Source organism: Camelina sativa, chromosome 12, assembly GCF_030686135.1.
Source record: "Camelina sativa cultivar CO46 ecotype springtype chromosome 12, ASM3068613v1".
Lineage (NCBI taxonomy): Eukaryota > Viridiplantae > Streptophyta > Magnoliopsida > Brassicales > Brassicaceae > Camelina > Camelina sativa.
In genome coordinates this window covers 34,345,920-34,359,144 of record NC_141891.1, presented here as the reverse complement: position 1 = coordinate 34,359,144, position 13,225 = coordinate 34,345,920, and the positions used below count along the sequence as shown (strand labels likewise).

Below are 13,225 nucleotides of genomic sequence, written 5' to 3'. Positions count from 1 at the left end.
AAATCTGTTCTTAATTGCTTGAATTCTAATTTATTTATTGATTTAATAATTTGTAATTTCCTGAGAAATTTCCTAGACCTAGCTTTTTGATTCATTGAATTTTCACAGCTTTATTTAATATTTTGCATTGTTATTTCAATTCAAATTAATCTGTTTAGCATAATAACAAAAACTCTATAATTGATTGTGTAGTTTTGACTCCTTGTGGAATTTGACCCCTAAATACTGCAGTGATCTCTTAATGTGAGAGAGTAGCTCTAGGGGTCAATTTGAGCATATCATCTCCTATATATGTATAAGTGTGTCTTTCGACAGTACTATCACGTAATATACAGTTTTTGCTTCCTAAATTTTGAGTTCTGATGCTTCTCCAGTTCTCCAGTAAGTGTTGATATTCTTACCCCAAGCTGCAAAACCACATTGTCTTCATATTACGTTTTGGTTCAATAATACATTTCTAAGCTACATATACATATAAAAATTTGGGCAATGCATGTTATACAGTAAAAGAAAATTTAGTGTTTCTTTCTACTTTCGGAAATATAACGACACAGATTTCTTATGCTTCTTTGTGAAAAAGGACACTTTCTAAAACGCTTTGCAAGTTAGAAATACAAGGAAACTAAATATATATATATATATATATATATATCAGTTTATAAAATCGTAATGATCGAATATAAAGTATATATACGACAAGATGGTTCCGTCTCCTTGACTAAGGAAATAAAATATGCGTTGACAAAAAAAAAAAAGTAATGATCGAATAAATGTAAGGCAAGATAGTAAACCATCGCACGTCAAGTAGGAGGCGTGAATTATTGTCTCGCCCAATGACCACCAAACCAATAAACAAAGACTAGGAGGTGGTGAAGGCCCATGGGATGCATTGTATTATTAGTATCCACGATCGCCGATAAATTGATGAGAGTTGACAACTCTCATCAATCCCTATCTAAGTATAATTGTTTTTAGTTTTCTTTTGCTGTTGGAGTTATTTTATTTTTCTAATCTTCATTATATTATACGTCATAATCTCAGTTAATACTTAATAGGGGTACATGGACAACAAAATTTAAAATTTTGTTACCATTTTATTTAGAATTAAAAACGTAGTTTTATTATTTAATCTATTTTTGTTTATTCTACTTTTTAACTTTATCGATTATAAAAAAAGAATCATAAGAAAATAATAATGATTTGTTTGTTTCGGCTTTGGTTAAGTGAAATTTTTATTTAAAATTTAATTTCGATTTAGTATGTTAACAATTTTATGGTAATCTAATAATTGTTAGGATTGTCGTTTGGGTCTACGCCAGCCATGGTTGGAGTTCTCTTACCTCGATTCCAATTGTAAATCGTAGACGGCTTTTAACAATAATAATTATATAAAAAAAAAAAAATTAATTCTAATAGAGTCACTATTGTGGAAGCTTCATTTGCCCATTAGTTGGCATAGAGTTCATAAATGCTTCTACCCTAGGAGGTTTGGGGTTCAAACCCCGAATAATGCGATTTATTAATTGTGCAGATTAATGGAGGCAAATTTATAGACGATTTTTAGTGATGCGCAATTATTGTTGTTCGTCGTGATTCTACATACAACTGAAGGTGAGCATAGAGAAGGAGGTGTCCATTAGTGAATCTAATAGGGTCGGAAGGAATTGTCGATGGTAGAATCATATGTAATAGTTCTCATAATTTACAACCAATAATAAATTCAGACTATAAAAAAAAGAGATAATATTTACATTTTGGATGATATATACTTGAATATTCTCTCTGTTTCATAAAGAGTGTCATTTTAGATTTTTATTTTTGTTTCATAAAAATGTCATTTTATATTTCTAATGTATTATTTTACATTTCCAATACATATTTTACATTAGATTTCCTATTTTTACCTTTAATTTATAATTAAATCAACTCATTAATCATTTATTAAATAAAAATATATATGTATATTTTAATGTTTTATTAATTTTTGTGAAATGTCTAAAAACTCAAAAAGTTAATCTGTCCCCGATTAACTTTCTCTAGAAGAGTTCTTTCCAAAAACTTAATACTGCAATATGGTATTTTTAGATGACAACAAAAAAAAAGCAAAATTAATTAAAAATAAAATAAAATTGTGACCTTCATCCCCAGCCTATATATATATCATCAACTCCACCTTGTTCAATTTTCATCAGCTATCCTTCTCTCTCTCTCTACTATAGCATAAGAGGTAAAATCTCTCTTTCTCTCTCTCTCTCTCTGTATCTACATATAGAAACTATGGTCTCTGGCTTGAAAGGGTATTACCGTTTATAAGCATGCAAATTACTGACTAAAAGTACACAATACTTATGAAGGTCAACAGAGGTTCGAAATGATCCAAAGGTTGGAAGCGGTAGGGTCTAAGGTCCAAGAGAAAACGTGGGATGACGGATCCGAGCATGATGATGTTACAACTATATATGTCTCATTTACTGATGACAGGGAAGAGATTTTTGTGTCGACTATATCACTGATGGACAATCGGAAAATGGATTATACAAGACTCCCTTGTCACCAAATTTCACCATGACGGTAATTAATGAACTATTATTTAGAGTTCACTTACGTGGATGATCGATATTGGCTTTGTGATATATTTTTTTTTCCACCAAATTTCACAGTTTAATATTAACCATCGGAAAAATGAATATCTCGAATCTGTTGAGGGTTACTTTGACGGTGGTACAATCCATGCTCTTCAGTTCAAAACTAATTTGAAGGTATCTCAAATGATGGGATATATCTATGGAACTAAGTTTTCATTAGCAGTCGATGGAAAGAAGATTATTGGATTTCACGGATCTTGTAAGTCGTACCTCACTATTCAACCCTGTGTAGGATTTAATGAGGACACTATAATATACATATATAGATTTATTACTTTTAGTTAATCTATAAAACTGGTGTCGGCGTACGGTTCTTTTTGTCTTTTTGTTCTAGGATCCATATAAGAAATCAATGAAAACTGATTAGGTTCTGGTTCTTTCAGTTTTGAAGTTTATGATTCATTCGGATATTTTAGGATATTTTGAGTACTTTCGTGTTAATTATATTTTGATTATTTTCAGGTACTCAAAATATTTCGATTTGGTTCCAATTCTTTCGGTTCTAAAGTTTAAAAAGCATTCGGTATTTATGACTAAATATATAGTTAGACAGTCTTTAATTTATCAAAGTGTTTATTTTTCCTCATCCGCCACTTTTGACTTTATTGTTTCAATATTTCAAACTTAATTGACCTCATCTTCTGCTGCATAGTTTCCAACTACTATCCATCACTGGAATCACTTGGAGCATATTTCACTGGGATTGCACCTACTAGAATGGAGGCGAGAGGAGGAAAGGGAGGCACAAAGTGGGATGATGGATCCCCTGACCATGAGGGTGTTACAAAGATTGAGATACGAAGTGGTGTCGAAGGCATACAATACATTAAGTTTGAGTATGTCATAAATGGAAAGACAAAACATGGGCCAATCCGTGGTCGCTCGGGTAAAGGCATCCCACTACCGCTGGTATGTACTGTCCCTTTAAAAATTTGATCTCACTAGTATTTCATTTAAATATTTGCCTTACTGTTTTTTTCTTTTTTTGGCAGTTTGAAATTAACCATTTCGAGAATGAATATCTAGTCTCAGTTGACGGTTACTATAATGAGGGGTCAGGGATCATTCAAGGACTTCAATTCAAGACAAACATTAATACTTCTGAAATGATGGGATTTGAAATAGGTAAAAGGTTTTCAATTGCATCCCCTGGCAAGAAGATCACTGGGTTTCATGGATATGCCGGGAAGAACTTAAATTCTCTCGGAGCATATTTCCAAACACTTCCTATTACTAAACTAGAAATACAAGGAAATGGTTCAAATTTTAATTGGGATGATGGTGCTTACAATGGCGTAAGAAAGGTTTACGTTTATCATGATAGCAATTTTGTAAATTCTATTGCGTTCGATTACGAAAATGGCGGAAGACTGGTAACACGTAAGCACGGGACAGATAATGGAAAAGTTAATCAAGAAAAAGAGGTAAATAATTCTCACAAAGTCTAGTAATTATCTGACAATATATGTGTTTGTGTGTGTTGAATTCATAATAGTCTAAATTTTGCAGTTTGTCGTCAACTTTCCAAATGAGTATATCACATCTGTGGGAGGGACTTTTGTAGATCGAGGAGGGATTACATCGCTGACATTCAAAACATCCAAAGGGAGAATTTCTCCCACATATGGAACCCTCTCGAATGGAAGTCATACCAAACTCGTGCTCGAGAACAATGGTTGCGCTCTTGTTGGCTTCTATGGATTATCTTATGGTTTAATTAGTAGTCTTGGAGCATATTTTTCTCCGACACCTCCACCTCCCGCTGGAGAGAAACTAGAAGCACTAGGTGGCAGTACTGGTGGTGATGGAGGTGCTTCATGGGACGATGGGAGTAATTTTGATGGTGTTAGAAAGATATATATAGGAAAAGGCGAGGTTTCTATTGCATTCGTCAAGTTTATGTATAACAAGGACACCGCGGTGGTGATTGGAGCTGATCATGGTAGCAACACACTACATGGAGTTGAAGAGGTGATTACTATAGTTTCGATCCTTATTTATTATATGTTGTTACGTTAAATGTACTCTTTTTGAAATTGTGTTCGTGATGGATTTTTTTTTTTGTTTTTTTTTTGTTTTCCAGTTTGAGCTGGACTATCCAAGTGAATACATCACAACAGTGGAGGGAAATTATGATATAGTACATGGAAGTGATGACCTTAATGTTATACTCATGCTTAGGTTCAAGACTAACAAACGAACCTCTCCAGCTTTTGGGTTCGGTAAAATATCAAGCTTTGTTCACCATAAAAAAGGCTACAAGATCGTTGGATTCCATGGGATATCCGGTAACATGCTTCAACAAATTGGGGTCCATGTCCTACCCATTACCGACGAAGCATCTACATCAAATTGAGCTCGATCTAAACATTCTCCACCAAACTTCATATATCTTTAATAATCTCCTTAATTATCTTGTACTCGAATACTTTTGTCTTAAATTGAGCTCGATCGGTTTGTATTATGTTGTTTGATCCTGTCTTTCTTAATCTCATTTGAAGACAAGGTTTCAAAAAATACAACTACGCTCCAATTTATTTTTCACAATAACATTGTTGAACCTACACATACTTTGGAGTAGGAAGTAACACTTTTGTTTATCTCTGTGTTCTGTCCGGGTAACCTTTTTTATTCATTAAAGAAAAAAAGCATTTATATAGTTAATATATCAAAGCCAGGAAAAAAAAACAAAGTTTATAATTTTATTTTTTAACAACAAAGTTTATAATATCAAACCGGTACTATTGGAGCTAAACAACATGAGGAACCTTGGACAGAGACTCTCGTATCTTCTCTTCGCCGAACGATAAGTCTATCAATTCGCCTCGTAAATACTTGTCATAAGAGGTAAGGTCGAAGTGGCCATGTCCACACATTGCCATTAGTATCACTTTTGCTTCTCCTGTTTCCTTGCATCGGAGAGCTTCTCTTATGGTTGCAGCAATGGCATGAGTCGGTTCGGGCGCCGGTATGATACCCTCTGTTCTTGCAAACTGAATTGCACCTGTAGGAAAATTAGACCGGAAAGTTGATATTACAGTCCAATGAAGATACAAAATTTAAAGTTAACTAAAGCTAACGGAGGTGTTGGTGAGATATGAGGAGTCGAGATTAGACGAAGAACCACCTTGGAAACACTCGATTTGAGGAATTGAGATTGCTTCCATGAAACCTTGTTCATAAACATGTGAAATCAAGGGTGCCATCCCATGGTACCGTAATCCACCTGTCAAACGAACCATAATAAAAAGAGAACAAATTAGCCGAAAGGAAAACATGAATTCAAGAACACAAGAAATCAAGAATCAAGAAACAAGAAGCAAGAAGTCTGAGAAGCCTTGAAGTGTGCTTATCTTGGGTTTTAAACTTGCTTATCATTGGCATAGACAAAGAAGAACAAAATGAGAAAGAAAAAAAAATCAAGAAATGAGGAAACCAAGAAATTAAGTATCCAAAAGCCAGAGAACTCTTCACATTTAGTGTGTCTAAAATGTTGGGGTTAAAGCTTATTTTATTACCGGCGTGGATAGGATCAGGAATGAAGTCATGTCCTAAAGTGTGCATCTTCATCAAAGGAGTTAATCCAGCCGTATCACCGTAATCATAAGCGTAAACCCCTTTGGTCAGGGAAGGACAAGCCGAGGGCTCAACTGCTCTTATAACAGGATTCATCTTGCCTTTGAGTTTCTCCCGAATAAAAGGAAAACTCAAACCAGCAAAATTCGATCCTCCACCAGTACACCCTATAATCACATCAGGTGTTTCGCCAAAATTCTCCATTTGTTGAATGCATTCTTCTCCAATAATTGTTTGGTGTAACAACACATGGTTCAGTACACTCCCTAGACAGTATTTTGTATCCTCGTTTCTCGCAGCAACTTCAACAGCTTCTGAAATCGCAATGCCTAAACTTCCAGGACTTGATGGATCGGACTGGAGGATTCTTCTACCTGCTTCAGTGAGATCTGATGGCGATGGATGAACCTTTGCTCCCCAAGTTTGCATCATCAACCGTCGATATGGCTTTTGATGGTACGAGTTGGCTACTTGCCATACCTATTACGTTGGAATAGCATAAAAGAAACAGAGCACTTTTCAAAAAAAAAAAAATTAAATTAAGATGTCAGTGAAAGAATCTAATACTTATATGCTTACTTCGCAGTCAAGGCCAAAGAGACTAGAAGCAAATGCTAAAGAACTGCCCCATTGGCCAGCACCGGTTTCTGTCACAACGTTCTTGACGCCTTCTTTCGCATTGTAATAAGCTTGTGGAACCGCTGTGTTGGGTTTGTGAGAACCAGCTGGGCTACCGCCTTCATACTTAAAGTAAATCCTTGCAGGTGTCTGAAGAAGCTTCTCCAATCTCTTTGCTCTAAAACCAAACCAAGAAAACGAAATTCATATGGAGTAACCAAATATACTTCAGCGAAAATAATAGATATGGACTCTGGATTATGAAGAACCATTGAACTACGCAAGATATTTTCAATTCTCCCAAAAACCAAAGGCTCCAAGTCTCCAACACAACCCAGTGATTCCTAAGACCCTTAATGCTATTTCTCCCACCTAATTTCTACATTTGCATTATTAATTTGCGTATACATAAGAACAATGTTTTTTTTTGTAATCACATTTTTTAGTTTTTGTTTTTTTGTAAGACATATTTTCAACGTGCAAACGCAAACAAAATAATTTTTGCGTATGCGTTTCCATTTACAATTAACAAAAGAAAATTGTGTAAATGCTGATAGTTGTGGGTTCACTGGGAAAAAAAAAACATGCACTAAATACAAACGTAAATTAAAATACTATTCCAATTTATTCATCTATCACATAAGGAAAAGAAAAAAAAAAAAAAAAAAAGAACCTGATTAGAGGAGTTGGACGCCAAAGCTTATAGATTTCAAGAACTTCCTCAGGGATATCAATAAACCTTTCTTGTGTTGCTTCTTGTTTAATTAACTCACTGGGGAAAAGATGAGACAAATCTTCGGGTTTGATCGGTTCAAAAGTCTTGGGATGCAACGGTGGTGGAGGCTTCACTGAAAGATCAGCGACAATATTGTACCACTGTTTTGGAATCTCAACGAATCCCAAAGCTGCTTTTGCTCTTAAGCTAAATCCGTTAGTAACCCTTGTTGCTTGATTTGATCTTCTTTTCAGAGTTAAGTCATTCAATCCTTGACAGTCACCTAACCAAAAGAAAAAGAAAAAAAAAAATCAATCTCAAGACATCAAATATTGAACTTTGATGCCAAAAAAAGAAACAAAATAGAATAAATTTTGACTTAAAAGAATCAAGGTCAAAAGTGCACTTACCAGTAGAAAATACTTTAGCTGAGACTGATTTAGTGAATGGGTTTGGAGACGAGAGAAATTGAGAGGCCATTTCTTTGGTTTCTTCTATCAGTTCAAATTCAAAGATATGAATTAGAGATTTTATCAAAGATAATATAGTTTAAAGCTTTGATGACTATAGAGTTTTAGAGTCATAGAGAGAGATTGGTGAAGCATTTAAATAGTCATACTCCAACGAATACTTCCCGGCACCCAACCATTTTAATACAATTTTGTTTTGTCTTCTTAATTTTTATTTTTATTTTTGTTGACCTCAACGTTTGACGAAAATTGAGAAAAGTAACCATGGTGCAACTCTCATTGATAATCAAAAATCAATATAAGTTGAATGCAATCTCTACCGCTAGGTGCCTAAACAAGTTAAAATTAATCACAATTACTTAATGAAAACTATTAAAACTATATATTATAAAAAAAAGAGATTCTTAAAAAAAGAGATTCTTTTGAACATCATATTCCTCAACACAAAATAAAAGTATTGAGAAGGCAAGACCTTGACTGTTTTTGACTCTTTGTTTTGTTGTACTCATGATTTCAAGCTCTCTATATTATGGTCAATGATATATATATATATATATATATATATATATATACATATATTTTATTAGGTAACTTAAGCTTGGGGTGTGATTCCAAATGCATCCTCACATTGCTAAGCGGTTTGTGCGGATTTTTCTTTAAGATAACGTCATCTTAGTAGATAGTCCTAAAAAGTCTAAAACTAGCTTCAATTTTTCTTTGGATTATAGTCTCTAGCTCAAATAATTTTACATGCATCCTTTTCAGTTTTCATTAAGTTTGATGGTATTGCATCATGAATGTTCTTTTAAAGATTCAACAACCAATAAATTGGTAGATGTGTGGCCAAAATAGCTTCTAACAGCTCATAAAGCTTCTTTTACTTACCAACAAAAAGTTGTAGATGGCCAATTAATCATTCATTAACCAACACGTCAATTTCAACATTCATTAACCAACAAATCAACTGCCAAATTGTAGTACTATATATCTTCCAGTCCATAAACAAATATATGAACGTACCAATATTCACAATTCTCATCTACTATTACTCTCTACTTCAATGCCATTGAGCTTGTTAGATAAGCCTATCTGCTCACCTTGCTTTCACATTGACTCTGTTCAGTCAATTTTGGTAATGTACAATTGAGTTGAACTTATAGCTTCCACATTTATGTTGCCTCTTTTTAAAAATATCTTCATTAGTTTAATACTCCATAAAGTAAAAGCTCTTTCACCAAGTTACAACCTCTCCGACTTGCTTACAAACTTGGTACATTCAGACACCACGAATTATGTGTCAAGAACTTGGTAACTAATTTCTGTGCTCTACCGTTAATCATGATACTATTTTGATGCTGTCTTTTTTTCCAAAAAGTCGTACATAAACATTTATAAACAAGTGTACACCGCCAAGCAAATCAAAACTAGGTGGAAGTAAGTTGAGCCAACCATGGAAGGAGACGCTCGTGGACAAGATCGGGGCGATCATCTTGTGGGCAATGTCCAACGCCTTGTAGAACATAGAGGTTGAAGTTAGGTAACTGATCCGGAAGGGATGTGAAGTACTTACCTACTGGACCGTCGAGAGGGGTTAGTCCATCTTGGTCTCCCCATAAGACAAGAACCGGTTTGGATATTTCCGGAATCAGCTTAATCGGGTTAGGTCCAGGTGGACCCGTTAAGATTGAAACAAATGCATCTAGCGCACCTTCGGTGTTTGCTGGTCCAGCGATGATCTGACATAACATTTTTCACATAAAGATTCAATAAAAGTTTCATTAGTTCTTTGTCTTTGAGAATGAGTAATACGACAATACCTCTACAAGCGTATCATCTACATTGTCCTTGTTCCCATAAACATTTGTCAAGATGTTCTTCAGATTTTCCCTGCGTTTTGTTCATCCATCAATGTGTTAGAGCTCTCGATTAAATCCTTTCAAAGTCAAAGCAAAAAAACACGGGTGTTATTTGTAACTCGGCAATAAAGTGAAGTATGACATACTTGTCTTTTACGCGGTTGAAGAGTGCAGAAGCAATTCCTCTTTGCTTTAGTAAAAAGTCGATAAGCAAGAGTAAAGGCATCAGCAGCTTGATTCTCCAGTCATCAAAGACGGCTTTATTGTTCATACCACCAGCACAGTTCAATAGAACAAGACCTTTCACCAGATCTTGTTGTGATTCTGTTTCTTTTTTTTTATAATGTCAAACACACACACACACTCAAGTCTCAGTAGTTAGCGGATAACATACAACATGAGACTGATCAATCAATAGCTAAAACTTAAGCATTTCTACACTTTCTTATCCTTTATAACATAAGATAAACCATAGATGCCTAACCAGATTATATCTCATAAAAAAACATAAGATAGCTCAAGCACAAGCTCTTTTACTTGAAGTACATATTAGACGTATAGAGACAAAGTAATGTAGTGAAAAGGGCTTAAAACCTGAGGCAGCGATGACACAAGCAAGGCTTCCAACAGAGTTACCAATCAAAATCGTCGGTTTCTGAACCACTTCTTCCAAGAAGTTGAGTATCAACTGCAACAAAAATAAAGTCAATAAACCAAACAAACCACAAACACTTCATCAAAACAGAGTAGTTTCAAAGATGGTTATACTTCAGCCCATGACTCCATTGTATAGCTAAAACCAGGTGGCTTGTCGGAAGCACCAAACCCAAGTAGATCAATCGCATACACTGTATGGTTCTTAGACAGAGCATTTATGTTCCTGCAAAACAAAAGTTTAGTTTGTTATTCATACATTCACCCTTAAGACATGAGTGTTCTAGTTGTTACCTTCGCCAGTGAGGAATTGAAGCGCCAAAGCCATGAACCAAAAGAACAGTTTGACTCGCCGGAGTAACTTCCTCCGGCGAATCTTTCACGAAGTAGTTGACGGAATATTCTCCTTTCCACTTCCATTCCTTACTTCTCTCTCCTATCTCTACCAATTCTACCGCTTCTACGCCTGAAACCGCCGCGCTTGAAGACGAAGCAGTGGCTCTAACACAGACGCGATCTCTCCGAAGACTAATCCGTCGTAAGGTAACCGTCGAAGTCGTCGTCCGGAATAGCACCGTTGACGGCGGCGCTAATCCCGTCCATGTTAGAGCTCTCATCTTTGTCTCTCTTCTCTCTTTGCTTCTTCTTCAATGTTGTTATCCTGCCATTAGAGATGATGAATCTTACGTGGCTATCGTTCTTCCCAATCAATGGCTCTTACTGGTTCGAGTAGTTTCGGTACAAACCGGTTAACAGCTAATTCGATTAAACCAAGCAAGCGCTTCAATATTTAAAATTGAGATGAAGTGGAGGAGGTGGAGAGGAGACCATGCGAATCCCGTAGGACAACAACAACCACACGTTGGGTTTCGGGACTGAATGGAAAGTTCCACGTGGCATGATTTATGATGATAAGACCAAAGTTAAAAAAAAAAAAAAAAAAAAAGGTATTGGAAAATTTTTTATTTCTTATGTTGTTTTCACCAAACGCACTAATTGGATGCAGATGCATGTTGTGATTCGTTTAGTAACAATTAAGAACATGAACTAGATGAGATATTTGGATGAATTTTAAAAACTCTTTCAAAATATTTGAATTTCTGAATGAGTTATTTTAAAGAGTTTGGATGAGTTAAAAGTCAAAAATATCTCTATTTTAATTAAATAATTATAAAAAATTTCTTTAAAATTTAATATACCCACATTTCAAAAATCCCAATTCTTCCCCTACCAACCTGTAAAATTATATTTTCTTGCCAAAAATCGCAGAATTACGTTTTTTGCCAAAACCGCAAAATTTCTTTTTTCCATCAAAACCGCAAAAATTACACTTTTCCTCAAGAACCGCAAAAACAAACAAAATTATGTTTTTTCGTTAAACCCACAAATTATGTTTTCCTGCCAAAACTGTAAAATTTTGTTTTTCCGCCACAACCGCAAAATATCAATTTTCTGCCAAAAACGCAAAACTGTAAAATTACGTTTTTCCGTCAAAACCGTAAAATCTCGTTTTCCCGCTAAAACCTTAGATTATATTTTCTTGCAAACCCCGCATAATTTTGTTTTTCTGCCAAAACCGTAAAATCTTGTTTTCCCGCCAAAAACACAAAAATGTGTTTTCCCACCAAAACTGTAAAATTATGTTTTCCTTCAAAAAATACAAAACGTAAAATTATGTTTTCCCTTCTAAACCGCAAAATCACGTTTTTTGCCAAAACCGCAAAATCTCATTTTACCGTCAAAACAAGATAATCTAATTTTGAAATGTTAAAAATAAAACTAAAACTACTATAACATCTTCAACCAAAAATAAATGGGTTTTAGGTCATTTTAAATATATTATATCCAATTACAAATATCAAATTACAAAACATACATAACTGCATCCAGATACAATTTCTGGATGGATGACCAAAAACACAGATGAACATCATTTAGATGCTGCGTCTAGATATTGTGTCAGAATATTTTCGTTTCAAATTTTTGATATAAAAGCCTAATTTTCGCAATTTAATGTAATTTTCAAGATCCAATTTTACCAAGGTCAGATTTAGTACTAGAGAGAGTCTTTATATTAGTTAACTCAACTAAGCTTTATTCTCAATTTAGGGTTTGCATTTTAACTTTTAAGTCATCGTTTACTAGAAAAGATGATTTTTGTTTTGGTAAAAATGTGTTCATCTGCTACTTTTTGAGTAAGAGATCTACACCGATAACTCAAGAAGCCAGTTTTACTGGATACTGTGTTCGTGAGTTTGTTGTTGTGCCAAGATATGAATTCTAAGACTAATTAAACATTCTCTTTCGAATTGCCTCCTCTTTTTTTTTTGTTAAAGTTCAATATGTGTCTCTTTTATTCTGTAGTTAACTACGTATGATTGTGTTCATCGACATTGCTATGTAGTTGATTTCAATTGCCACAATCAACATTCTCCCAGGCAGTACTGTTGAAGAGAAGAATAAAGCAACGTCGATGTCGTTGATTAGATGGATCATAGTTTTTTTAGTCATCGTTAAGGTAAACGTTTTTTTGGGTAGAATCCATTAAGGTAAACTTAATTTATATTTTTATGTATATTTTTACTGATAATTATTTTTTAATATATTCCAAAATTGAGAGAAAAAGAATATGAGGATGAGATATGAAATAATTATTAAGAGACATCTGCTGAAGATAATGTTGATTGTGTT

At 34.4% G+C, this 13,225-nt stretch overlaps 3 protein-coding genes across 3 annotated transcripts; 1 reads left to right on the top strand and 2 right to left on the bottom strand.

The window, feature by feature from the left end:
* Nucleotides 1–2,190: 2,190 nt before the first annotated feature.
* LOC104732990 (jacalin-related lectin 17-like) lies at nucleotides 2,191–5,245 on the top strand. The gene is made up of 7 exons (XM_087479491.1): nucleotides 2,191–2,227; nucleotides 2,355–2,571; nucleotides 2,661–2,844; nucleotides 3,298–3,554; nucleotides 3,638–4,069; nucleotides 4,155–4,616; nucleotides 4,729–5,245. Exons 2-7 carry the CDS (start codon nucleotides 2,566–2,568, stop codon nucleotides 4,999–5,001), a joined length of 1,614 nt encoding a protein of 537 aa, XP_087335617.1. The 5' UTR covers nucleotides 2,191–2,227; nucleotides 2,355–2,565; the 3' UTR covers nucleotides 5,002–5,245.
* Nucleotides 5,246–5,256: 11 nt separating this feature from the next.
* On the bottom strand, nucleotides 5,257–8,553 carry LOC104732991 (uncharacterized). The gene is made up of 6 exons (XM_010452596.3): nucleotides 7,965–8,553; nucleotides 7,513–7,837; nucleotides 6,801–7,017; nucleotides 6,164–6,701; nucleotides 5,773–5,871; nucleotides 5,257–5,649 (listed from the first exon to the last, which is right to left on the bottom strand). The coding sequence occupies exons 1-6, from the start codon at nucleotides 8,032–8,034 to the stop codon at nucleotides 5,396–5,398; spliced, it is 1,503 nt and encodes a 500-aa protein (XP_010450898.1). The 5' UTR covers nucleotides 8,035–8,553; the 3' UTR covers nucleotides 5,257–5,395.
* Nucleotides 8,554–9,205: 652 nt separating this feature from the next.
* LOC104732992 (uncharacterized) lies at nucleotides 9,206–11,374 on the bottom strand. Its single transcript, XM_010452597.3, has 6 exons — nucleotides 10,829–11,374; nucleotides 10,649–10,760; nucleotides 10,475–10,568; nucleotides 10,027–10,210; nucleotides 9,842–9,911; nucleotides 9,206–9,760 (listed from the first exon to the last, which is right to left on the bottom strand). The coding sequence occupies exons 1-6, from the start codon at nucleotides 11,149–11,151 to the stop codon at nucleotides 9,449–9,451; spliced, it is 1,095 nt and encodes a 364-aa protein (XP_010450899.1). The 5' UTR covers nucleotides 11,152–11,374; the 3' UTR covers nucleotides 9,206–9,448.
* Nucleotides 11,375–13,225: the final 1,851 nt, after the last annotated feature.